The following is a 23772-nucleotide window of genomic DNA, read 5'->3' on the forward strand; positions in this document are numbered from 1 at the left end:
TTTGCTGTGTGTTACCTTGTGTGACTCATACAGAACGAAGACAAACTGAATTTAAAGCTAATGTCTTTAAAACTGGAATCCACTTTGGTCTCTGCTGCTGACAGAGGCCAGCCTGCCTCTCTTACTGGACTGGAAGCTTTTGGACCAGGTGTGCATGGATTAGAGAGTTTAAAGAACAGTCAAACAGCATAGCACGACTCAACCTGTTTTATCCAGGAGCTTTATGTAAAGGCAATCCACAGCTGGATACAGGAAAAGGGAAATAAAACAGGAGCAAAACCCTCCCCAGTCAACACCAGTGGAATAAAACAGTGAAGTCTAGTGCTGTCATATTGATGTACCCTGTCTATGATGTGAGTGTCATCTGTCAGCAATGCCTTAACACTTTGAGTACAAGTATCATGACACGTCCTTTTGACAGAACAACCCTGGGGATGTGTCAGAAGATACCAAAATGGAATGTAATGACCCTAGGGCAGTGAGTTCTTGAGTAGAAGCAAGCTGAGATTTCATAGGAGTGCCCCAGCCACGCTTCCAGGGGTCATGGCCCTGTTAGAGCAGGGAATGCACATGGTTGCAGTCCTTCCTCCATGATGTTTTTTTTTACTTTTGTTTGATAAGGGAGTAGCTGCCTCTGCCTCCTGGCTAAGTTCACATCTTGTTTGTCAGAGGCAGCTTCAAGTGTTGTTCATTAACCTTCAAGGAGAAAAATCCTGTTGGAAGATGTTTTTGTTTGATACAGAAAACAGCACACAGAACAGCACTGCAGAGCAGTGGAAGTGTGCTTGGGATGCTTGCCTGGAGATGGCTGCCGTGCTGAGTCCCTCAGAGTCACAAGGGTGTGAGCACAGTGATGAGCAGAGAACCAGGCTTGGGGGGCTTGTTTTGATTTCTGCTTCGGCCTTCCAATCCAACACACTTAACACACATCAGGGAACAGACAAGCAGACACTTTGTTCTCATATCTTGCAAAGTCAATCAGTTGCATAATAGGAATCACAGAGGCGGTGGGAACGTGATGAAGTGCAGGGGAGGGAAACATCAAACGTTTTATTGTGGCTATGGGTGGGTGAGCCCCCTCGCTACCCGAGTTATTTTTCCCAAACTGCCTGTAAGCCTGTTTTGCATCAGCTGCCTGTCAGCCTGGATGCAGCTCACACTGCAAAGTAACTTCCCTGGAGCCCCTACCTATTAGGATAGGAGAGATAAGCACCCCTAAAAGCCTCCAGAATTGTTTAGAGAGTTAAAATAGTCCAGTTTCCTTTCCATTAGCTTGCAGAAGAGCAGGAATTGCTTAGTGCCTGTGCAGCACAGTGCACTGGGCAATACCAGCATGGGTGCGAGATGGGTGGGAGCTGCACGAGATGCAGGTATTGCCCTGGCCTCTGGATTGAAAGGGATAACCTCCTAAGGGGGGAAAGTGACCCTTTTGTTAAGCTCTGAGCTCCTGCAGTTTGGGAGAAGTGTATTGGCCACTGGTGTGGTGTGATGCAAGTCTGTTTGTGTGCTCCTCATCTGAAGCTGGGCTGTGCCAGGGATCTGGCTAATTTGGTAGCCTGAGCTCTTGTCTGTTTTTTCTCTTGAGGTTCTGCTTTTCATTTATCAAAAAGTGCTTAAAAATATAGCAGATTCATAGAGCTTATTTAAAGCTTCATCTGCTAATGAGCCCACATCAGAAGCGACAGGCCCTCCACACTGGTCAGAAATTATAACCGTGGGTCAGTCTGAAGAGGCCATGGGTGTTATTGGCAGTGTCAGACTCTGACAAGGGCAAAAAGCCTCTTTGTGAGTCTTTGCTGACTTAGAAAATGGCAGATTATCAGCATTTTCTTTTGCAGTACAAGGTCTGATGTGGTGCCTTACCAAATGCACAGTGTGTGTGTGCTGACAGCTAAACCCACTGGGAGAAGGGGGCTGAAGAAAGCAGGGTTGCAAGGTGGAGAGCAATGGGGTGTGTTAAAAGGAGAAAGGCTAGAAATAAATCACTCCCATACAATGCTTTCCACTGTCTCTGGCAATTTTCTTCTTTCCCCAACAAATTGTAAGAGCATTTGCTGTTGACAAGCACAGCCAAGAGCTGTGGGGGAATATAATGACTGTGAGGGGCTTCTGGGCTTTCTTGCTCTACTTCGCAAATTTATCTCTCATCCTTGCGATATTAGCACTATTTTTAGCTTATCTTAGTCAGAGAGAACATAAATGATTCTCCATTATGGATCTCGAGCACAGGGTAATAGAGATGGTTAGGGATGTGCCAAGTAGGAGGTTGGTGCTGGAGGCCTGAGCTCGGCACAGCTCCTCCAGTGGTCCCATTGCACTGCCCCAAAGCCCTGGGGCACTGCCTTGAGTCCTAATTGCTCTCCCTCACAGAGCAGCAAGGCTGCTCAGCACGTGCACAGGCTCCCTCCAGAGACAGCCACATCTCCCAGGGGATCCCTGGCTGTCAACGTTCCCAAGGATTGGATTGACCAAATGCCATGGGATGCGTCCTCCTCCTTCCCACGGCTCATCTCTGGGGGTTTTCCTCACATAGCCTCCTGCCCCCTCTGTACGTCACTGACCACTTTTTTCCCTCCTGCTCTCCTCCCTTCCTGCTCTCATGACCCAAGTCTTCCCGCGTTCTGTCCAGAGTGGCTCCATCCTCTTCCTCAGCTTGACCTCCCCTCTGCAGCCATTCCAACACACTGATGCTCACACAGCTGGGTTTGCTGATGGGAATGTGGTAGGACACATCTCACAGGGCAGATGTGAATGCAGAACATGGCATGACTGGCGTGTGAGACTTCTTCAGTGACAGAGGTGCTCTCTGTAACAAACCTTGGTCTGTATTTGACAATCCTTGGCACGTGGGACTAGCCCTTGAAATTGGACAGCAATCTCACGTGAGGGTTTTTGTGTGGCTGGGCTGACTGGAACTGCAGTATTGTTTCAAACAACAGGGAAACGCAAATTCTCAGTGCTGTTCTCACCAGAGACTTGCAGTTTCCAGCGATGCACAAATAAGATAAGCACTCTACATTTAAGGAATATCAAACACTCTGTACGTGATAGCAATTTATACCGTGATAATGCTGAATGCTACAGCTCCCTTCAGAACCATGCTTGTCTCTGCAGCAATCAGAAACAGTGCCTTTGGATATGAACATTCCTGATCTGAGAATGTACAAATCCAAAGTGCATCTTCTCATGCCCATCTCCAGGAATATCAAAAGCAATGTCTCCTTTGGTTCTTGCACTACATCCTTGGGACCACAAGTCTTCTTGTTAAAGAACTCCTGCTATGTGTCTTTGTGATCAGGCTCCTGTTTTTTACTCCAGAGATGCTGATCCTTGACAGTCCAGCAGTTGCCCTCATTGTTATTTTGTCTGTGCTGCACCCTGCCTTGCAGGAAGAGCTTGTGGCATTCCCAGCAGGCCTCCTTCCTTGGGCCACCTCCAGCTCCCAGGAGCTCTGAGCTTGAGTGTCTCCCCATCACTGGCAGCATGACATGGCAGTGTGACTCCTGCAGCAGGCCCTGTGGGTGGCATGGCATCACCAGGCACGTGGACTGCTCTTGCCATGTGTACCAAGGGTGGAAACTGTGCTTCTTCCTGGCATCTCTTCATTTATTTATACTACATTTTAATTGCTTCATTTAGAGGCCTTCCCCTGTGAAAGTTTTCAAGTCATCCTACTTTAGAAGAGCCAGTTATTGGTGCTAGGGGCTTGATTCTAAACAGGTGCAAAGCCTCTCTTTTTCTTTCTGTGTTGACTTACACCTTGGTGAAGCACCAAAGCACACACATGCTGTGGGATGGCAGGCTGCCACACAGCTGAGCCAGCATCCATCCTGCACCCCAGCCAAGCACGGCTTCAGAGGAGACAGGAAAAATTCAGCCACATCCATTCTACTGAGGTCAGAAGGATGAAATGCAAAAATGTGGAACATTTCTTTCTTTTTTTATTTCTTATTTTTCCCCCCAAAAAGCAGATGTTTCTAAATGAGGAAGCTTTGACTATTGTCGTTCTCAGCATGGTGCTGTGAGCATCAGCTGCCTGGCACAGCTGAGTGCCATGTGCCATTCTGCTCACAGCTCTTCCTCAGTATTTTTTCTGTGGCACAGTGGAGCTCAGCTTTAAAACGCAGCTGTAACAAGCATTTTAAACAAGAGGTGCTGGAAAACAACTCATTGAGCAGTGCTATTTTCTAGTAGTTTCTGCATATCAGTGACAAAACACGTGCCTTTCTGTGCCATCAGCCTCTGCAGCAAGTGACTTTTTCCCAGTGCTGTAATTCCACGTTTTTGCTACACTGGGTGTTTACCACTTGCAATTTCATCCTGTCTGAATCGCCTCCAAGACACAGGTTGAGGAACTTCAGGTTGGGATCAGCTTTCTTTCAGTGCCCTCTTGTTTTATTGCTTGCTCTTTGATTTCTCAGCCAGCAGCCAGCAGTCCGTTGCCCCATTGATAGCTGGCACCTTTTAGAACTGCTCCTCTGGTGCAGATGCTGTCCTTGCTTCTGTGTTCCCTTAGCCTGTGATCGTGATGCTCTGCATCCCCACCCACAGACTTGCCAGGCGTCACCTTTTAAATGGCCAGAATACCCCTGAGGGAGGCACAGACAGATGTTTGTTGCTTCCAAAGTGCTGTTCATGAGCATGCTGAGAGAATTAAATATCCAACCTGTGACTGGAGCAGTGAGCTGCACGGCCATGACCTCACTACAAAGTGTCCCTGGGGCTTTGCACTCCTGAACAGAACTGTGGCCTCGTTCCCCAGTGAGGGCCTCTGAAATACGGCAGCTCTAATCCTGCTCCATAGCTGCTGGAAAGATAAGAGGGGATGGAAGAAGGAAAGGAAGGAAAAAGGAAGGATGGATCAAGGCTGCAGACCTTGCTAGATCTGCAGCTATGAAAGATATGGCTTTGCAGGCTATAACTTCACTTCCTCCAGTGATTACTTCAGCAGAAGGTGGCTCAGCCATGTTAAAAAGTCAGGCTTTTAAAGCTGTAGACAAGAAGTCCATGCACAGCTGGGTTGCCAAGGCACAGGAGGAGCAGAGAGTGTTTCAGTTGTATGTGAAGGAGCTGATGTTTGTAATTCCTGATGCAGCTAGGCTCTCTGCCTCCCCTGCATTCTTGGGTATGTTCATGCGGAGCAGTCAGCCCACAAGTAAGAGATGCCCAAGGGAGCTGCACACAGACCATGGTGTCCTTTAGCTCCTGGAATTAACCTGGACAGCTTGTGGGTGCCTCATCCCTGCAGGCAGCCAAGGTCAGGCTGAATGGGGCTCTGAGCACCTGATGGAGCTGTAGGTGTCCCTGTTCAGTACAGGGGAGCTGGACCAGATGGCCTTCCAAACTAAAAAATCCTATGCTGCTGTGATGGGGCCAGTCTGAGCTGTCCCACCTTTGCCTCTCACTGCTGGTGCCTTGACAGGGCTTTACCCAGCAAGCAGAGGAGCTATGTAGTCACCAGGCTATTAACCTTTTGATCAGTGCAGGAACACTGCTAGCACAGATGATAGCAGACCCATCTAAAAAGGAGGTGATGTAATTGATACCAGCTGACATGATTTAATGGAAAAAAGCCAGACCTTTTCTAATGAACCTAATAGTGCTTTTCTGAGACAGATGTGGTGATAAAACAGATTCATAAATGAATCTGACTTGCTATCAATATTTGGGTTAAAATATCATAAAATCCATATTAAATGGACTAAAACTGGCTGAGACATTTCAAAGTGTTTTTAGTATTTGGAAAGCATCAGTGAATAGGCATACGGTGGCGTGGTTTGTGGTCCAGTGTTATTCAAAACTTTCTTAATAATTGAGAGGAAATGTTCAGGGACTGTTAATCACAATGGATGATGAGATGGAGATTTTGGAACTAGAAGGCAAATTACTCAAACTGCAGCTTTCTCTAACGTCTGATGCCCAGAAATAAGAACAATGGTCAGACAAAAAACTCTTTGTTTCATTGGCAAACCCAAACCAGGAGAAAAAAGTCTGTATGGGCAGAACAGAATTCTTCCTTTGATACAAGTTTAAGTGTTTTCTTCTGTTTTTTATCAGTCTTCTTAGTAGCAACAGGAGAATTAGGCAATCCAGAAAATGAGGATTGAAGAAAAAACAGTACCCCAAAACAACCAGCACTCCAAATGAGTAGTAACTTGTAAGCATGTAGAAGTGACAAAAGTCTACTCGTGTAATACAGGCACATGTTACGAGTAGGAAATACCTGGGAGGGTGAGAACAGTGAATGAGTTGCTTGTTTGGTTGTATAAAGTCTACAAAGATGGAGCCTGCTTCTTGAATATGCCAACATCTACAGAGCATCACTTGTGAGAGGAGCAGGCTCAGCAAGAGTCCCAAAGCTGCATTGCCTTTAAAAGTTCCTTTATCATAGACCAGAAGAGCAAAGAGGTGACTGAGCTGGGCTAGAGGTAAATCCACTTGCAGAAGTTCTGCATGTGAGCAGCGAATGGAACATGTGGCAGCAGGGTGAGTCATGGCTCTTGTCAGGGCTAATTGGGGAATGGATGCTTTCCCTACACAGGCTGCCTTGGGCTGCTTACCAGGGCTGTGGCTTCGGTCATGCATGAAGTCAGGCACTGCATTGCAGAGACATGAGACAGCTCTATTTCCTCTCTGCACTGTGGAATGACACTTCTGGGAATCCCTGTGCTGGCAGGGAGACCTGATGGAGACAAATTTGGGTTTTCCATGCATCTTTGAGAGAAATCAGCCCCCCAGCAGAGTCCCAGGACAGGAAACGTGGCTGCCTGCAATGTTAGATGCAGGTACACACAGAGTTGTTTCCAAACTCACACCAAAATGGTCCATCCAGGGTGCCCTGCTCCCAGGTCATCAGCTGTAATTCAGTCAAACCATACATGTAAGCGGAGAAGGTGTGGTCCTTGTTAGCAGAACAGAATCTTACTGACAGGTGTACTGGAGAAGGAATCTGGGGTGGGCTTTGCACTGGGTGGGATTGCATGCAAAAGATGTGCTAACATGGGGATGCTCAGCACCCAGTGACATGCTAGGGCAGTTCTGAGGAACCTGGCAGACCAGCAGTAGCAGCAGAAAGAAGCATCCAGCCTGTACAACTCTCAGCAAGGCACAGCATGGAAAGAGCATTGTGCTGCTGGGAGGGCAATGGTCTCTGGTAGCTTGACTCTGGGCAATGACCACAAGAGCAGCACGGCTATGCTCCCAGCCTCCTCCCACAGCCTGTGCTGCGAGCTGAGGGGCACATCCTGCACTGTGAGCTGAGGGATGCATCCCACACACACGCTTGTGGGGGAGGTGGATGAGCATGTGTGTGGATTGTTCCCTAGCAATAGTGGCAGGAGGGAAAGCTCTGCTGCTAGCTGCATCACCCAAGCCACTGTGAGGAATTCCTTGGCATTTTGTTGTTTTCAGGCTCTTCACTTCTGACGGCATCGTGTTTCAAGGTTGCAGCAGTATTTGTTATCAGCAGGGAGCCCCCAGCCTTGCAATCCCTGCCTGTCCTCCTCACTGCTGACCTCTCCACCCCTCTCTGCCCACAGGCGAGGATAGCAGAGGTACCACGGCACGCACAAGAGCTGCCATGCTTCCATCTGGCAGGGATGAGCTCTTGGTGTCAAGAACAGCCCTACCTGTGTGCTGGGAGAAAAGGGCTCATACAAGGGTAAGAATAAGAGGTAGATAGAAGAAATTTCTCATTGGGACCATCTGGAGCAGCTAAGATGATACTGAACTTCAACAGCTGGGAAACACAACGGAGGGGAGAAACACAACACAAACCCACGCTCCTGGCAGGAGGAACAGACTGAATGAGCATGTGTTAATGAGCTGGAAAGAGCAAAATTTTGAGTGCTGCAGTTCTGGGAGTCTGCTTGCTCAGTCTGGAGAGGGTGGTCTTAATTGTAAATAGCCTAATTCTTAATTGCTATCTCTTGTGCTGGCAGTGTTAGAAAATGCCTGTTGTTCTCACAGCCTGCTCACACAGAAACTGGAGAATCCAGAAGGTGAGTGGATGTTGAGTACTGCACAGGAAATGTGTGTACTGTGTACAGACAGTGCAAGACTCCTAAATTTCTGAATAAATATCTGTGTCCTGGACACAGGTTCCCTGGCCTAGCAAGAATGAGTGTGCTACAGTCTGCTACCAGCAGCAGAATCTTACCAGAGTAAGATTAAAATTAATTAAATCTTTAAATTGCTCAATTAATTAAGAATTTCCTCTTTGGCCACATTCTGCTCTTTGACTTCTCAGACAGGAGACATCAGAGAGCTTTGGCACCAGCTCTGTCAGTACTCAGTCACACCCTGCAGACCCACCCAAGTGCTGTTGGCTCACCTTCACTCAGATGAAGTTTGACAGTGCCCTGTTTTACAGTTAAATTTTAGTCCAAACGGCATGGGAACTGCACACCTCAGGCCTGGCAGTAGTCACATTAGAACTAAAGCACGTTAAAGTTTACTAGAGCACTTAATGCTCCACTTAACGAACATCCAGTGCACTTAATGAACTGAGAGGATGCAGTGTGCCAAGGCAGGTAAAATAATCCAGGAGTTGGGTCATCCAGGCTGCATGCTGGAGGCTGTAGAGACACGGGGGGAAGAGCTTACCCTGCACCTTTTCCAGGCTGTGGGCAAAGTGTCTCAAGTGTCCCGGGGAAAGGGAGCCCAGCAGTGGGCAACGTGGGCAGACAGCCTGCTGCTGAACTGAAGCATCTTTGTTTTACAGGAGCAGACTGTGTGCATGATGGTGCAAGACACCCTCTTGTAATGATGGTACAGACTGTGCAGAACAGCAACTCAATAAGTATCAGCCAGCTCTTCTGCCTTCTGCACCCTCCTGGGGGGTGAGGAGAAGCAGCACAGCTGGAGTCATTCTGCTCTCCTTCAGAACAACAGCAAGAGCCAGGCAGTGCAGCCAAGCATCTCCATATCCAAGTGTGTGGCGCGTCCATCCTTTAGCACAGAGAAGCCTCAATGCTGCCAGAAAGTCCTCTCTGAGGAGGCACAGCTGTGCCCATTGTGTTGATGAATCCTCTTCCCTTGAAGCTCAGATATGCTATGTAGCAAGGCCTGGCTTTTGATCAGGGGCAAACGCAGATGGAGAAGTAAGGTATTAGAGATACTCATATCTAAGGTGGCTATGTTCTCTACAGCTCATCTTTTTTTTTTCCTAGGCATGTGCACGAGCTGTCCTTTAAATACAAATGTGCTGGGGCTATCTCATTTTGCATTACAGTGGTGTTGTACCCCTCAGACCTTTTCTTTCAGCCTCGCCAAAGACACATATCCAGAATAAAACTGGACGATTTAATCTGCCTGAGTAGTCCCCTGGTGAATTCACATTCCTGTTTCCTCACAGCTCCAGCTTCTACATTTGCTGAGGCTGTGGGAACCTATGGGGTTTTGAATTCTTGTCCCTCATTTTCCCTAGGTTCCTTTTAAAAGAATGGGAAAATAAACCAAGGAACTGACAGAATCAATTCCCCTGACCCTTTTCCCTGTGCCCCTCTGAAATCTCCCACAGCTTTTATCTGCACTCTTCTACCTTTTGCGACAGGGGAAAGCCCCTGGAGCTTTTTCTGTCCTTTCCAAAGAATCCACCTCTGCAGCCACCCAGACACCCAGCTTCATTTCTGGTGAAGGTTTTCAGTCCCACTCAGCCATTTGTCTCAGCTCATACGTCACCCTCTTCCTCTTGGGTGGGCAGAAGGGGGACGGTGCAGCTGCTGTGCTGGCTGCTGACTGGGTCACCGAGCGCTGCTGGGCTGGCTGGGCTAGGCTATAAAACAGAGCCACGCCAAGCAGCTGGCTCACAGGCAGACTGAATTCTGCAGCCAGCAAAGGACCTGTGCAGCCCCTGCTGCCTCCTGCCTTGTGGGTTTTTTTTTTTCCTGGAATACAGACCCGACCTTGGGAGCAAGATGTGCAAGGGACTCGCTGCGCTGCCAGCCACTTGCTTAAAAAGGTACTGTTTATTTCTGAGCATCTCTTGTCGTGTTAGCCTGGAGATACACTGATGCACTGCACTTTGCATCTGAGGCAGAAGTGACAGATTCGTGTCTGATTCCTTTGTAAGATTAGATAGAAATGTTGGTTTATAGGCTTTTTGCTGTTAGTCAGAATCAGAATTGCCTTAGGGATTTGTACTGAGCTATGGGAACGCTGAACCCATCCTTCCCATTAGCAAAACAAGCAGCTCGTAGCATTGCTCTGCCTTGATATTCCTGTCATCTGCTTCTGCCGCAAGCTTTGCACCCCTTCTCTGCTTTCAGCACTCATTCTCTGGTGAGTTTCCTTTTCTTGATTTCTTTGAGGGGGAACAAAGCAGCCATGGTTTCACAAAACCTGGGGCTCATTCCCCAGAACGCAGCATGAGAAGCTAAATGTGGCAGGAGCAGGAGAGCAGGGCTGGTGTGGGTCTGGCTGTCCCCCATGTGCAGCACTGGCCAGGCCATCCCTGTGCTGACTGAGCTGCCTGCACACCCCCAGCACCATGACCTGCCCCATAGCCCAGCGGGTACGCCTGTTCTCATCTGGGGAAAAAGGCTGCCTGCTCACCATGGCTTTGGAAACAAATAATATGACACCTTCCTGCAGGAAGGTGTTAGGAAGCATAGAACCAGGCACCGGTATCTGGGCAGATCAGTTTGGGGAAAAGCAGGACGTTTAGTGATAGCTTTCTATCACAGTATTTTAAGTGTAAACAATCAGCAGTAGTACAGCAGCTTTTCCCCCTTGGCCAGCCCTCCCCACAGGCTGAGGAGCTCATCAAGACGGTGCTGTTGAGAGTGACAAATGATCATTTTGACTTTGCTGTATTTGTCTAGCAAATGGAACAAGGAGTGAAAAGTCAGCACTGAAGTCACTGGCTGTGACCTGTACTGGTCTGACCAAACAGTGCTGAACAAGCTTACTGCAGGCAAGGCAGCTGCAGAGGGAGTTGTAGTGCATTATGCTCATGTTGTTCTTGAATCATTTCTTTCAGTGCCAAAGACATGAAGCATCGTCTGGGTGTCTTGCTGCAGAAGTCAGACTCCTGTGACTATGGCTCTTCCCAGGGCAAGAAGGAGAAGGTATCTCCAAGCCAGAGGTAAGAGCAGTGCTGCCATGCAGTTGAGCAAAGGTTGGCTGCAATGTGCTGTTTACTCCTGCAGTGAGATGGAGTCATTAGCATTCCTGCTGCTGCTGCTTCCTAGTGTCTCCTAAATTCCTGTGTGTTTGAACCCAGTGTGGCAGTAGTCCTTGAGGATTGATTGACTCCTTCGCAGTAGGATGGAAAGCCTCCAGAGGTCCATTCTGGACAATATTTCTGTGGTTCAAAGTGCACACACACTTTGAGAAACCAGGGGCCCATCCTGTTTAATATCTTTATTGATGATGTGGATAGGGGAATTGAGAGCACTCTCAGTAAGTTTTCAGATGACACCAAGCTGGGAGGAAGTGTCCATCTGCCTGAGGGTAGGAAGGCCCTGCAGAGGGATCTGGACTAGCTGATTGCTAGGCTGAGGCCAACAGGATCAACAGTTCAACCCGACAAAGTGCCAGGTCCTCCACTTTGATCACAACAACCCCATGCAATGCCACAGGCCTGGGGCAGAGCAGCTGGCAAGCTGTGTGGAGGAAAAGAATTGGGGGTGTTGATCAGTAGGTGCCTGAAAATGAGCCAGCAGTGTGACCAGGTGGCCAAGAAGGCCAACGACATCCTGGCTTGTATCAAAAATAGTGCAGCCAGAAGGAACAGGAGGTGATCATCCCTTTCTACTTAGCTCTGGTGAGGTGAAGCCACACTTTGAGTGCTGTCTTCAGTTCTGGGCCCCTCACTCACTGCCCTGGGGTGTGTCCAGAGAAGGGCAATGAAGCTATGAAGAATATAAAACACAAATCTGATGAGGAGGAACTGAGGGAACTGGGAGTGTAAACTGGAGGAGGCTCAGGAGTGGCCTTATTCTTTCTACTATCTGAAAGGTGGTACTGGCGGAGGCTGCCCGGGGAAGTGGTGGAGTCACAATCCCTGGAGATGCTCAAGAACCATGTAGATGTGGCACTGAGGGGCATGGTTAGAGGGTACTGATGGTTGGACTAGGTTTTCTTAGTGTTCTTTTCCAACCTTAATGATTCTATGATTCTCCCTTTTTCTCCTAATAGGGTTAGCCAAGAGGAAGTCAAGAAGTGGGCAGAGTCATTGGAAAACCTGATCCATCACGACAGTAAGTAAAGTTTCCTTCTGTAGGAAATTCTGAGGGTCCTGGCAGCAGTCAGCATGCCTAGCAGTCCCAAGAGGTGTGGAGTGTTATCTTGTGTCTTTTAACAGCACGAGATAGCTCCTTTGGCCACATGAGCCTCTGGGAGGCAGGGTGAAGGGTGCTGTATGACAGACCCAAGGGGCAGTGAATGTGGTTGAACCAAGAGTGGGGCTTTGGCTGACTGCTAGGCTGTCCCTTTTGTGAGGGCATCTGTTCCATTCCTGTGAAAGCTGATTTCAGGAGAGACAGACTCCAGCACATAGTTAACACTGGGTTAAGCAAGAGCCAGAAAGCAAAGAAGCTTTTTCCAGCTGAGTCCATGGGAGACTTTGTCTTCCTGTCAGTTCCAGATAACACTGAAGCCCTTGAAGTTTCCTTCACACCATTCCCATGGCCTGAGACTCTGCAGCGTATGCTAGCTGGCTCCTCTGGGCCTTCTGGGAACATACAAGTTGCTTGTGTTCTGGCTGAGCCACCGAAGGTCACAGTGTGGGGGCAGGCAGCTGAGGACCCACATGTGACATCCCAGTGGGACTTGCCTGAATTCCAGCCTCCTTTGGCTGCTGCTGTGGAGGCTGGAGCTGTTGCCAGCAGTGGTGAATTGCTCAGTCAAGGATAATCCAGAACTGCTGTTTGCTGAGGATCTGGTGTTCATAGGCATTGACTGATCACTCTTACCTGCTCTGATTTTCCTCTGTAAACTCTATATATTTTTTCTATATTCCGTAGGAGGACTGGCTGCTTTCCGTGCTTTTCTCAAATCTGAGTACAGCGAGGAAAACATCGAGTTCTGGGTCAGCTGTGAAGATTACAAGAAAACCAAGTCACCAGCCAAGCTCAGCCCCAAGGCCAGGAAAATATATGATGAGTTCATCTCCGTGCAAGCAACAAAAGAGGTATTTGCACAGAACATTTATTGGGCATAGATATCACCCTAGGTCCTGAACCAGGCCAGAAACTGGGAATAGAATTCTGGTAGTTACACAGGAATTGAAAGGTGCCTCTTCTCTTAAGCCTAGCAAGAAAATAGTGTCATATTTATTGCTTTAATATTTAACTTGGATAGGGAGAATGTGAGTCTAGTTGTGTGGCCATCCCACACGCACACTCAGGTGGGAAAAGCCCAGGAGGACGCTGATTCCCAGTGTTCCACCTGCTCCCATGAAACTGCTTGAGTTTACTGGCAGGCTGCATCCCAGAGGAGAATGTGTTAGTCTGCCCTGACAATTCATCTGGCAGAGGGGATGCACTGGTATCAACCTGCATGGATTCTTTGAAGGTTACTGGTTGTCCAAGGGCCATTTCAAACCGCTGCCCACATGGACAGATGAAGTTCACTTGGTGGAGTTAGGAGGCACTGGCATATGCTAACTGCTCTTGGGACAGATGCTACTTATGCTGTCCCTTTGGCCCACAGGTGAACCTGGATTCATACACACGGGAGAAGACAAGCCACAATATGCTGGAGCCTACACTGTCCTGCTTTGATGAGGCTCAGAGAAAAATATTTACCCTCATGGAAAAGGATTCTTACCGCCGTTTCCTCAAGTCCCCCTACTACCTGGACTTGGTCAGCCCACCCAGGGCTGGCTGTGGGCCTGAAAACTGCAAAAGAACCCACGCTCATGGCTTAGACTATAACTCTAACATCATCTCCCAGTGTGCCTGAACCTGCAGCAAGGCCAGGAGAGGGCTGGGTCTTGTAGGAATATATGGCAGCAAAAGCATTCATTGGCATGAAGCAACAGAGCTGTCTTCAGTAGCTGTCTAATGTCCCCATTGTGTCCCGTGTCATGCATCAGCCAGCACTTGTAACCCAAGCCAGGCTCAGTTTGTGTAGCGAACCCTACTGTGACTCCAGCTGTGTAGGAGCCCTGGGGTCTGTCTGACGTGAGAGCACGGCGAGGTCACTGTGGGTCCATTTCTGACGAGCACTGAGCCCAGGAGGGTGGGAGCAGCAGGAAAGGGGCACTCGTACACCCAGCACTGACCACAAAGGGCAAAGTTTTGTGATGCCACAGTGTGACGCCTAGCGAGGAGCAAGGAAGCCACGTGAGGTGTGGGGACTGTATCTCCCCTTCTAATCATCAAAAGCTTAGGTGGGGAGGAAGGACTCGGTCTGGTCCTTAGCTGTTCGTATAGCTCCCAGCTGTCTAGGTTCTCAGCAGCGTGCTCAGAGCTCAGGCTGTGCTGCATTACGCTAATCAGACACAGGAAGAGCTCCACTCTCTCTTGAAGGGAGACCAACGTTTTCAGACTGGCAAACAGCCTCCTGTGGTCATTAAACAGAACTGCACGAAAGCTCTCCCTGAGCTGCTTTTCCCTCTGTATTATCTAGATGAATTTGGCAAAGGATCTTATCCTTTCTTAGAGCTGCACAGAGCTATTATTTGGTGGGATGCTCATTTTTTTGAAGGTAATTGTACCCTTCATGCTCCCAGACTAAAACTACCATTCTATTATCATAGCAGAGCAGAAAAGAAACGTGTTCCTTCTGTTCCAGACAGCTGTATATTAGTATCGCTTGAATGCAGGTTTGCCTGTCATGACTTGAATGAAGCAGTTTGTCATGGACTAAGACCACTACCACAACAGCTGAGGAGGGAAGGCCCTGCCTGGGAGGACTTGAAGTACTATGGTTTTTTTTATTGTCTTCTTAAGTTATCACTATAAGTTATTCATATCATTCAGTAGCTGCATCACTCACTTTTGTCCTGAAGATGGTGGAAGGGGTGTGCTGGCCTCGTTGCTGCTCCTGGGCTCTGCTCATACTCTCCCCAGCCCTCAGTCTTTCCCTAGCTGGAAATTGCTGCTCTGACAGCCTGCATCCCCGCTCAGACAGCTGTTCTCACAGGGGTTCTGACATGGCAAGGAGAAGGCTGTGGCTCTCCAGTAGGTGCTCTGAGGCCCACACAGAAGCATCTCTTTCAGCATTTGCTTTCTTTTGCATTTCTTCGTGTGCTGACACGTACCACTCTGCATGTTCAGCTGCAAGATGGAGAGCTTCTAATACTCTGAGCATAGCTGAGCATGTGGCTATGTTTTATCTTCCTCTGGTACTGGGAACTCTTGACAAATCTTGCAAAAAAATGTATTGATATTTAAATAATAATGAATACATACTGAATAAAACATATTTGGATTAGCCTCTGTTAAAGTGACATTATGTGAACCAAAGAATTAGTGGTGATGCAATTCATCGACTGAAGTGGGGGAACACAGAGGAGCACCTCCTCATTGCAAATCCCCAGAGTCCTGCATAAGTCTGCAGGGCAGATGGACAGCCAGAGCTCCAGAGGGGAATATGCTGCAGCTCAGGGCTCAACCTGGCCCTGTGCTCAAACCCTGCAGGTGCAGAGCTGCCTTGAGAGGGATGCTCAGGCCATGCCAGCGCCAGGGGTTTCCTCCACACCAGTCTTCCAGGGAGATATTTTTATTCCCTTTTCCAGTTTCTTGGGAAACTGTCACATTTGGTGCAGCTGAAGATCTCAGAGGACTTTGCTGATTGCCAGGGCTTTGGGAGTGTGCTGTGGAGGATAAGGATGTGCTGCCCCTTCAGTGCAGAGTTAGAATAAATAGTCCATTGAGACAGTAGCAGAAATAAATGTTTATATGTGGATTACTGAGTGGTACAAAAATGTGGGTTAATGCAGCCAGTTCCTCAGTGCCCACCAACGTCCCACATCCTCAAGCATGGAAACCAAATGGAGAACATCAAACTGAGAAGCAGCTCCTTGGACCTGTAAGGAGCCCATCTCCTGCTCCAGCCTTGGCTGTTGGCCATGCCCCTCTGTATTCCCAGCCAGGGAGCCCAGACCAGTGGCCAGGGGCTGGGGTGAGCCCTGGGACATCCTCAGCCACCTGTAGGCAGCAATGGCCATCCTGTGCTGGGCTGCTGCTGGGGCCCAGGCTGCATCATGGGGTTGCCTTGCCCCATGGCAGAGGAGGGTGCCCAGGCACCCTATGGGCCTTGGGGTGCACAGTGCCAGGCCTGCAGCACAGGGTGACTTCTAAGGGTGTCAGGGAGGATGCACCTCTCTTTACAGCAGGTGAGGGGCTGAGGTTTCCCTTGGTGGTGTCAGGGACCATGCTTAATCTGTTTACTTATCCCTCAGACCCCAAGCGTTGTATCCACGAACTCCACACTTCGATACACTAACTGGGATCTGGATGCCAACAATAAGAGTATGTATATGTGTGTGCATACGTATGTATGGATGCAACGTTATAGATGTATAATGTCATGTGAAGAGTGCTTATATATATGCCAAACTTGGTAAGAGCAAGAGTGACAAAATACACGAAGCATTTGCTACCAGAAATATGATGGTTGGTACTAGCCCAGCAAACACTCCTGAGCCTGCAGAAAGCCCGGCCATGCGGTGCAGGCATCGCTATGTTTCCAGGTGAGCACGCCCAATAATTAGCCAAACGAGCCTTCTACACAAACACAACTTCATAAGAGCTCCAAAACACTTTGGAGGGGGCACGATTCATGGCCACCCTATTCCTTCCTGGAACTGTTACATCACCCCTAAAGCAGGTTTCCAACATTTTCAGCAGAGATCGAGCTGGGTGGGATTCCCAATGGGGATGTTTCACCTCCCTGGCCTCCAGCTTTCTTTTGGGTACTCACAAACCCCAGCCCCATCTGAGCTGCTGCAGCCAATGACATCACAGGTTTTCTTCACACATTCAGCCTCTCCAGTAGAATCCAAACCTCAGGAGTGTCAGCATCAGTGTTCAACTGCAAAACACGTGAGGGTATCTGGAAATAGCTGCCAAAGCATTTGCAGGAATTGAAGGTCTTGGTCTTTCCGCAGAGAAGCCTGGATGGATTTGGATATGCTGTGAACGGGGAGGTTAAACGTGCCAGACTTGGTTATGGTGGCACCACTTCGAGAAGACGTGCAGGTGGTGGTGGGGACATCTTGACAGCAGGGGTTGCCTGAGCCTCCTGCCCACTCCTGCCTCCTGCTTGCTGTGCTGGGGTTATCCCACACCTTTGGGCAGCTCAAGCTGCTCTGGAGGATACCTGCCAGCCTTGCCCTGCTGCTCCAGATCTGACTTTCCCAGCCACTTGCTTGAGAGGAGAAAAAAGCCACTGCTGACATCATGCTTACAGTCACCTTCATCTTTCCCCTGCATCCCCTTCCCTGCCTGGAAAATGCAGCCCGCTTCCTGTGGTATTTTTATTCTGTTGCCATAGTGACAGTGTGTAAATATTTGGGTTTGGTGAGGTTTTGATCCAATTCTGTAAACGCTGAAGAGGCTGCGTGGAGCCTCACAGCCCAAAGTTTAGCGGTCTGAGCACGGGTGGGTGCAGGCAGCGAGTCCCTGCCTGCTGCTCCCTGCACACAGATGCTGCAGAAATCTCCAGGGATGAGGCTCAGCTCAGTTCACATCCAGGACTCTCTGGTTTGGGGCTGGATGAGGCCCCAGCTCCCTATTGCATATGCCTTTGCCTCATCATCAGATGCGATTCCTTCTGGTAGCACACAGCAGGCTGGATTTGGATCACTTAAAAAGACGTGGTCTTTCTGGGAGATGGGCTTATGGAAAAATGTGCCCTGGGCAGAGAGGGAGGCAGAAGAGAAAGGCAGGCTACACAAACTCAACAGAGTTTGCTATCTGTCCAAGAAGATGGGGTTTTATTTTTCATATTTCCAATGACATCTTTGGCTTTGCTGTTTGCTTGCTTTACGTTCCCTGGAATTTGCTCTGGCAGGTGTCACTCAGCAGCTCTTTTCTCCCCCAGCGTGACCATCCTCCCTCCTCTCACCAGTGCCCCTGGTTTGGGTTTGTGCAGAAGTATCACTGTGGCGTGCCTGCTGCAGAGAAGCAACCAGAGAGAGAAGCAACTACGGCAGCACCCCCAGAGATGCCACCTGAGTATGGCATCAGCCATCAGGGTCACAGCACTGGGCTGCATGCAGGCAGTGGGGACACAGATGCAGGCTGGGAACTATGATCTTGGTATATAAGGTTGCTAAACAGTGCCAGTGTTTTGAACTAGTCAGGCTCTGGAGCATCACCTGTGAGCTGGTCCTCTACAGGAAAGAAAAGAGACATCGGGCCATCTGAGAGTCTAAAGCACTGGAGCAGATGTTTAGCAACATTCCTGGGTGCTCTTGTAGGGTGGCATCATGAAAGCAGAGTGGCTATAGGAGTGAGACAGAAGCAATAGGGCTGCCCACGGTGAGCCGCCTCACGCAGCCCGGCCGCATTGCTACTTGATTAACTCCTGATAAAACTCCGACCGCATGAATCTGGGCAGGGAGTCTTTCTCCATCAGAGCAAAGATCCTCTTCTGGGCCATGTCGAAGCTGCTCGGCGATGGCTCCACCAGGTTCTTCATGGTCACGGCCTTGGTGAAGTGGTCAATGTTCACCTGCGATGAGCACGAGAAGGATGGGAGCTCCACCTTTGTGAGGGGATGGTGGTATCTCCTCACCCGCTCCATCCCACTAAAAGGTCACGGGGACGGACCTGGCATGTTCAGCCAGGCAAGAGCTGTGGGTGACTGCTGAGTCTGGAGCTGCTGCAAGCTCCTTGGCCATGGCACAGCCTGCCCTGCAACTCTCACCAAGATAACACCCCATGCCCCCCAGCACTGTCCCCACCCTGCAGCCACCGACCTCCTTGGGTGCCTCGGTCTGGATGAACTCCTCGTAGATCCTCTTGGCCTTCTCCTCCATCTTCACAGGGGACTTGGTTTTCTTGTAGTCCTCACAGGCCACCCAGAACTCGATGTTCTCCTCACTGAACTCGGAGCACAGGAAGCTGCGGAAGCTGGCGAGCCCGTCTGCGGGGGCCAGGCACTGCTGAGCACCGGGGCACCCTGAATCCCCACTGCACACCAGGGGGACACCAGCTGAGGGGGGACGTGGTCACCGAGGGGGACTTACAAGGGTTCTGCAGGAGCTTCTCCAGGGAGTCACGCCACTGCAGGACCTCCTCCGGGGATGGTCTGAAGGGGTAAAGAAAGTCTGGGTAGCCCGTGCTCATCATGCAGCAGGTGGTCATCCCTTCAAAATGGGGAAAGATGGAGTGAAGAGACCTGGAGAACTGGGGCAATGGATCACCAGGATCTCTGAGGCTCAGCGTAGGAACAGCAAGCCGGGTGCCATTGAACTGGGGCAAAAGCTTGGATGTCCTGACACCCAGACTCACAGTGAAGCTGGGCTGGGGGTAACAGAGTGGAGCTATAAACTATGTCCAGAACACCATCCTGCCTTTAGATTTAACTTTTCTTAAAAGCTTATTTTGCTTCCTGGCATGATTCTCAATCCACCCACCCCACAAAACTTGTGTCAAATGAACGTGGAATCTCAGAGCAAACTGAGTTTTGAGAGAAAGCCACTTTCCACAGAGCCATGCTGCCCAGCACCCAAACCCATGCTCACTTCAGGGCCTTGGCTGGCTTCTCTGGCTTCTCCGGGTAGGGGATGATGAAGTCGATGGCCGAGTCAGGCTTCTGGAGCAGTGTGCCCAGCTTGGTCTTGATCTCCTTGGCCCTGCAGGGGTTAGCAAAGGCAGGTCAGGCAGGGAAACAAGAGGGAACACAGGGCTGCTGGAGTGGCACAGCCATGTGGCCAGGCACCTGGCCTGGTACAGAGCGGTGTCACTAATTATATGTGAACAAATGGGCCCTAATGCTGTAAAGGAGCTTGTCTGAAGCGTTTCAAGCCAGCCGCTCGGAATTAGCCACAGCTGGTAAGCTTGATCACTTTGTTTTGTCCTCATCTGTGGCTGGGATAATCTCATCACCCATCCTGGCTGCCATGCAGATGGATTGGGGTTGTCTGTGCAGTTTCTATAGCGATAAGCCCAGAGGAAAGCAGCCTGCTCATGCATGGTGCTTGCCCCGTGCAATCCTGCTCCCGTGCACCCCCTGCATGGCTCAGCCCTCAGCAGCACCTCAGCCTTGTGCCTGTAGTGGGGAGGGCCCTTCAGACCCCGGGGGCCACTCTGGAGCCTCTTCACAGTGTGGTGAGGGAGGCCGTGCTGCAGTGCTCATTGCACTTCTCCTCTTAACTGTTTATCTTCACATGCCCCCTGTGCAAGATTATTCCCTTGCTATTTCACTTTTATTCCCTTTATTTTTGTTTTTTGTCTGTCTGCAAATCTCTCTCTGTTTTGCTTTTCCACTCTCCACGGGGGCATGCTGCATGCTGCAGCCACCAACAGCAACGTTCACACGGAGCAGAAGCGCAGCCTCAAAACCACCTTTTCTCAGGAAATGACAGCAGTGACAGGGACAGCTTCCATCCCTTGTGCTTCCAAGGCAGGTCAGACCTTGCCTGGATGGAGCAGGACCTGAGGTGAAGGGCAGTAAGGTCCCTGTGCTTCCCATGCTGAGGGGACCCTGGAGCTGGGTCTCCTTGGCATGACCACCTCTGTCCTGGCTATGCTTGGTGCCCAGGCCCAAGAAGGTGGGAGACATGATCTGTGCTGGCAGCAGGTCACCAGGACCCACATCTACCCACAGGCATGACTGCGTAACAAAGGGGAGAAGAGGACCAGCCATCTGCCCCTGTCTGAGCAGGACACGGTGCCCCATCACCCTGCTATAGGTGCTGACCCACGCTGTGGGTATGGAAGCGCTCAGCATCACTTCAAGCAGCAGCAGGTGCTCCTTGGATACCATTTGAACCTTGCTCAAAACCTTGCCAGTAAATTCCCACCTTGTAACAGTGACTCAGAGCCAACACCTACAAAGAGCAGAATGAACCCTGATGGTCCTAAGCAGCCCCACCTGAGCCCCCTCCCTGCCCTGTATTTTAGGCTCAGAGCTGGGCTTCCCCTGCTGCCCTGTTGGAGTTCTCTGGGCAGCCCTAGCCCTGCTCCACCCCTGGGGCCAGCTGTGATGCACCAGAAGCTGTCCCTCCTGGTGTGGGGATGGGAGTGAGGACCTCTCCACCCCGAGTGCATGTCCTCAGCTGTGGGGTTTCATTGGTGTATGGGGAAGCTCCTGAGATGAGGGAAGTTGCCAAAAGGAGAGCCAGAAGGGCTGAGCACTCAGAGGCACGAGGGAGGGCAGAGTTATTTAAAAGATACGGTCCTGGAGTCTTCAAGCAGATGTGTCACCAGTTTTCAAGCAAGCCTTCAGAAAGACTAAACGGCAAGGTTAAGAAGGCAGCGATAAGCAAACAGGCGCTCTTCACAAACTCCAGAGCAAGAGGAATGGAGAGACCATAAATTGTGGAAGGTTACGTGTAAGAATACGTGGGAGCAAGCCAAGAAAAAGTCTGAGGAACAGCTTCCAAAAGGCATTAAGAGAAAATATGGACTCTGTCAGACACATCAAGATGCAGGCCAGGAGAGCCTCAAAATTAGAAAACAAAACAAGAAGCTCAAAGATGTTAAAGCTGCAGCTCTTGGTTTGCTTCCAGGCAGAAAAGCATCTGGGGCCATTTGTATGGGGAAAGCTTTATCTGGGAGGGATCTGCCTGATGTCCCAACAGGTGGGAGAGGCTGGGGAGCGAACAGCCACCAAGGAGCCCCCATGGCAATGCAGTGTAACATCCCCACAATGGCTGGTGTGGAATGTAACATCCCTTGTGAGGAGATGGGCCCTGGGAAGAGCTGGGGAGCTGCGCAGCCGGTGCTTCCTGAGATGTCAGCAGCAGCTGTAGTAGCTAAGTGCAATAGACACATGGACAAATATGGAATGTTAGGAGGCTGAGCAGCGTTGGCTGCAGGAGCAGCCTCCAGACAGGCCTCTCAGCTCCTTGCAGAGGCCAGCAAGCATGTGCTGGGGGAGAGAGGGTCTGGAGGGACCAGTCCTGCAGTCCAACAGGCCTTCAGCGGGTGCTCTCCACGGGCACTGAAGGAGGTCACTCCGGTGAGGACAGCGTGAAAAAGGTAAGAGCTGGTGAGAGGGGGGCCTCATCCCTGGTGAGGGAACGTGGGCTGAGATCTTATGGGAGATGAGCAGGGTCAGGATGAGCTGGCTGTGAGCAGCAGGGAAGCTGCCAGGTCTCTGGAGCCCTGAGAAACGCAGATGGAGCCTCATGCAGCAGCTCCTGCTCTGCACAGAGATCCCCAGGCTCCCCCTGAGCTCCAGAAGCCTTTTATAAAGCAGCAGAGCCTGAAGTGGAGGTGTCAGCCCCAAAATGCACCTGCGGTGTGGAAGCAGCTGGCCTCTGCCACGAGCAGTGAAACCTCACTGCAGGGGCTTGCAGGCAGCCTTCCCAGGCACCTTGATGCATGCTTAGCCTGCTCCTGCACCAGCAAAGCTGTCCTAGTGCTCCCTAGGAGCAGCAGCTCCATGTTCCCGAGTAGGGCAAGTGGAGAGGCAGAACTAGATGCTCCACAAGCACAGGCGGAGATACAGCACGGGGGAGCAGTGGGGTCGAGCAGTGGTTTTGGGTGCACTGCAGCCTTTCCGAGCAGAGAAGTCTCCAAAGCAGAGTTTAGGACATCTCAGTTCACCCTCCAGCTCCAAGCCCCCTGCAGCTGGAGCAGCCCCATCCCACCCTTTCCCTCCCAGTCCACAAGCGATGCAGACCCAGCTGCTCTCACCTCTCCAGGCATGTGTGCGGTAGCGCAGCAAGTCCTTTGCACATCTTGGCACACTGCTCCTTCCTCAGCTGCAAGAAAAGGGTGCTCAACGGCTGCAACTCAATCTGCAGCCCAGCTCCCTCTCCGACAGCTATATAGTGCCGGCAGCTGGACCCCTGCCAGCCCCCAGCGCCGTCCCAGCGCAGCTGGCCCAGCCACCTCGCAATCTTGTTTTCCCCTTTCCCAACTCAAGCAGGGAAATGCATGTGCCTGGGATGAGAGCAGGGAGCGGCAGCACCAGGGCCAAGCTGCAGGCTGAGGAGCTTTGAGAAACCTGCAAGGTTCCCCCTTGCTGGTGTACCAGGCTCCGGGGCAGTGTTTAGAGGAGGTTGCGAGAGTGTTTTTCCCACAAAAATACCACCTTTGTGAAAATCGGAGTGCTTAGAAGGACCTGCCTTTGAAATGAAGGTTGTGGTTAATGCTGAAACCTCCAGCTTCAGCAGTGGTTATCAGTGAGTAATGGGTAACATTTGTTCCAGAACAAGTTGTAAGCGTAAAAAAGTAAATGTTTTAATGATAACTAGCGGTTTGTTTTTATGACGGTGATGCTTTGATAAGACTTGGACTGTTCCTACCTTGAATTTTATGTGGAGATTGTTTTCCCATCCCCTTGCAGATGAGCAAAGCAAACACCAGAGCCAGGAGCTGCATGCAGAGTGGGGAACGGTGCCTGAGCAGGGACTCAGTGTCTGTCCTCTGTGATGTGACAGCACTTCCCTTGGGTTGAGAAAGCTCAGTTTGCTCCTCTAAAGCTGGAGACAGTGTCTGCCTATGGCGTGAGTTCTTCCCAGCCTCAGCCAGGCACGGTGGAGAGACAGCCCTAGGGAGTGAGGCTGAGGGGCAAATTCTGGGGGCCAGCCTGGCTGTGGGTGGCCCAGCACCAAGCCCCGGGCTCCAGAACTGCCCCAACATCTGCTGCAGATACCTCTCTGCAGAGCAGCGTGTGCCCACCCACACGCTGCACTGA

At 50.4% G+C, this 23772-nt stretch overlaps 3 protein-coding genes across 5 annotated transcripts in view; 2 read left to right on the forward strand and 1 right to left on the reverse strand.

Moving 5' to 3' along the window:
* LOC136053172 (P-selectin-like) overlaps positions 1-23772 on the forward strand; it is a 170835-nt gene that overhangs the window by 126435 nt on the left and 20628 nt on the right. The window lies entirely within an intron of this gene.
* Positions 9784-23772, forward strand: part of RGS4 (regulator of G protein signaling 4) — a 45111-nt gene continuing 31122 nt past the window's right edge. The window contains exons 1-5 of one of the 3 annotated variants that reach the window (XR_010622660.1): positions 9795-9961; positions 10982-11086; positions 12142-12203; positions 12969-13135; positions 13657-14296. Coding sequence is in view for 2 of the 3 variants with exons in the window: in XM_065744391.1 (XP_065600463.1) it covers positions 9918-9961; positions 10982-11086; positions 12142-12203; positions 12969-13135; positions 13657-13908 (630 nt within the window). In the remaining variant the exon portion in view is untranslated. Of the gene's footprint in view, positions 9962-10981; positions 11087-12141; positions 12204-12968; positions 13136-13656; positions 14478-23772 lie in introns of those variants that run through there. The other 2 variants (XM_065744391.1, XM_065744405.1) reach the window with 2 other exon arrangements.
* Positions 17863-22874, reverse strand: RGS5 (regulator of G protein signaling 5). The gene is made up of 5 exons (XM_065744458.1): positions 22767-22874; positions 19646-19756; positions 19148-19209; positions 18878-19044; positions 17863-18630 (listed from the first exon to the last, which is right to left on the reverse strand). Exons 1-5 carry the CDS (start codon positions 22808-22810, stop codon positions 18469-18471), a joined length of 546 nt encoding a protein of 181 aa, XP_065600530.1. The 5' UTR covers positions 22811-22874; the 3' UTR covers positions 17863-18468.

This window comes from Cyrtonyx montezumae, unplaced genomic scaffold, assembly GCF_038088225.1.
Source record: "Cyrtonyx montezumae isolate F1298 unplaced genomic scaffold, pur_monq_1.0 scaffold_1, whole genome shotgun sequence".
In the NCBI taxonomy this organism is placed as follows: domain Eukaryota; kingdom Metazoa; phylum Chordata; class Aves; order Galliformes; family Odontophoridae; genus Cyrtonyx; species Cyrtonyx montezumae.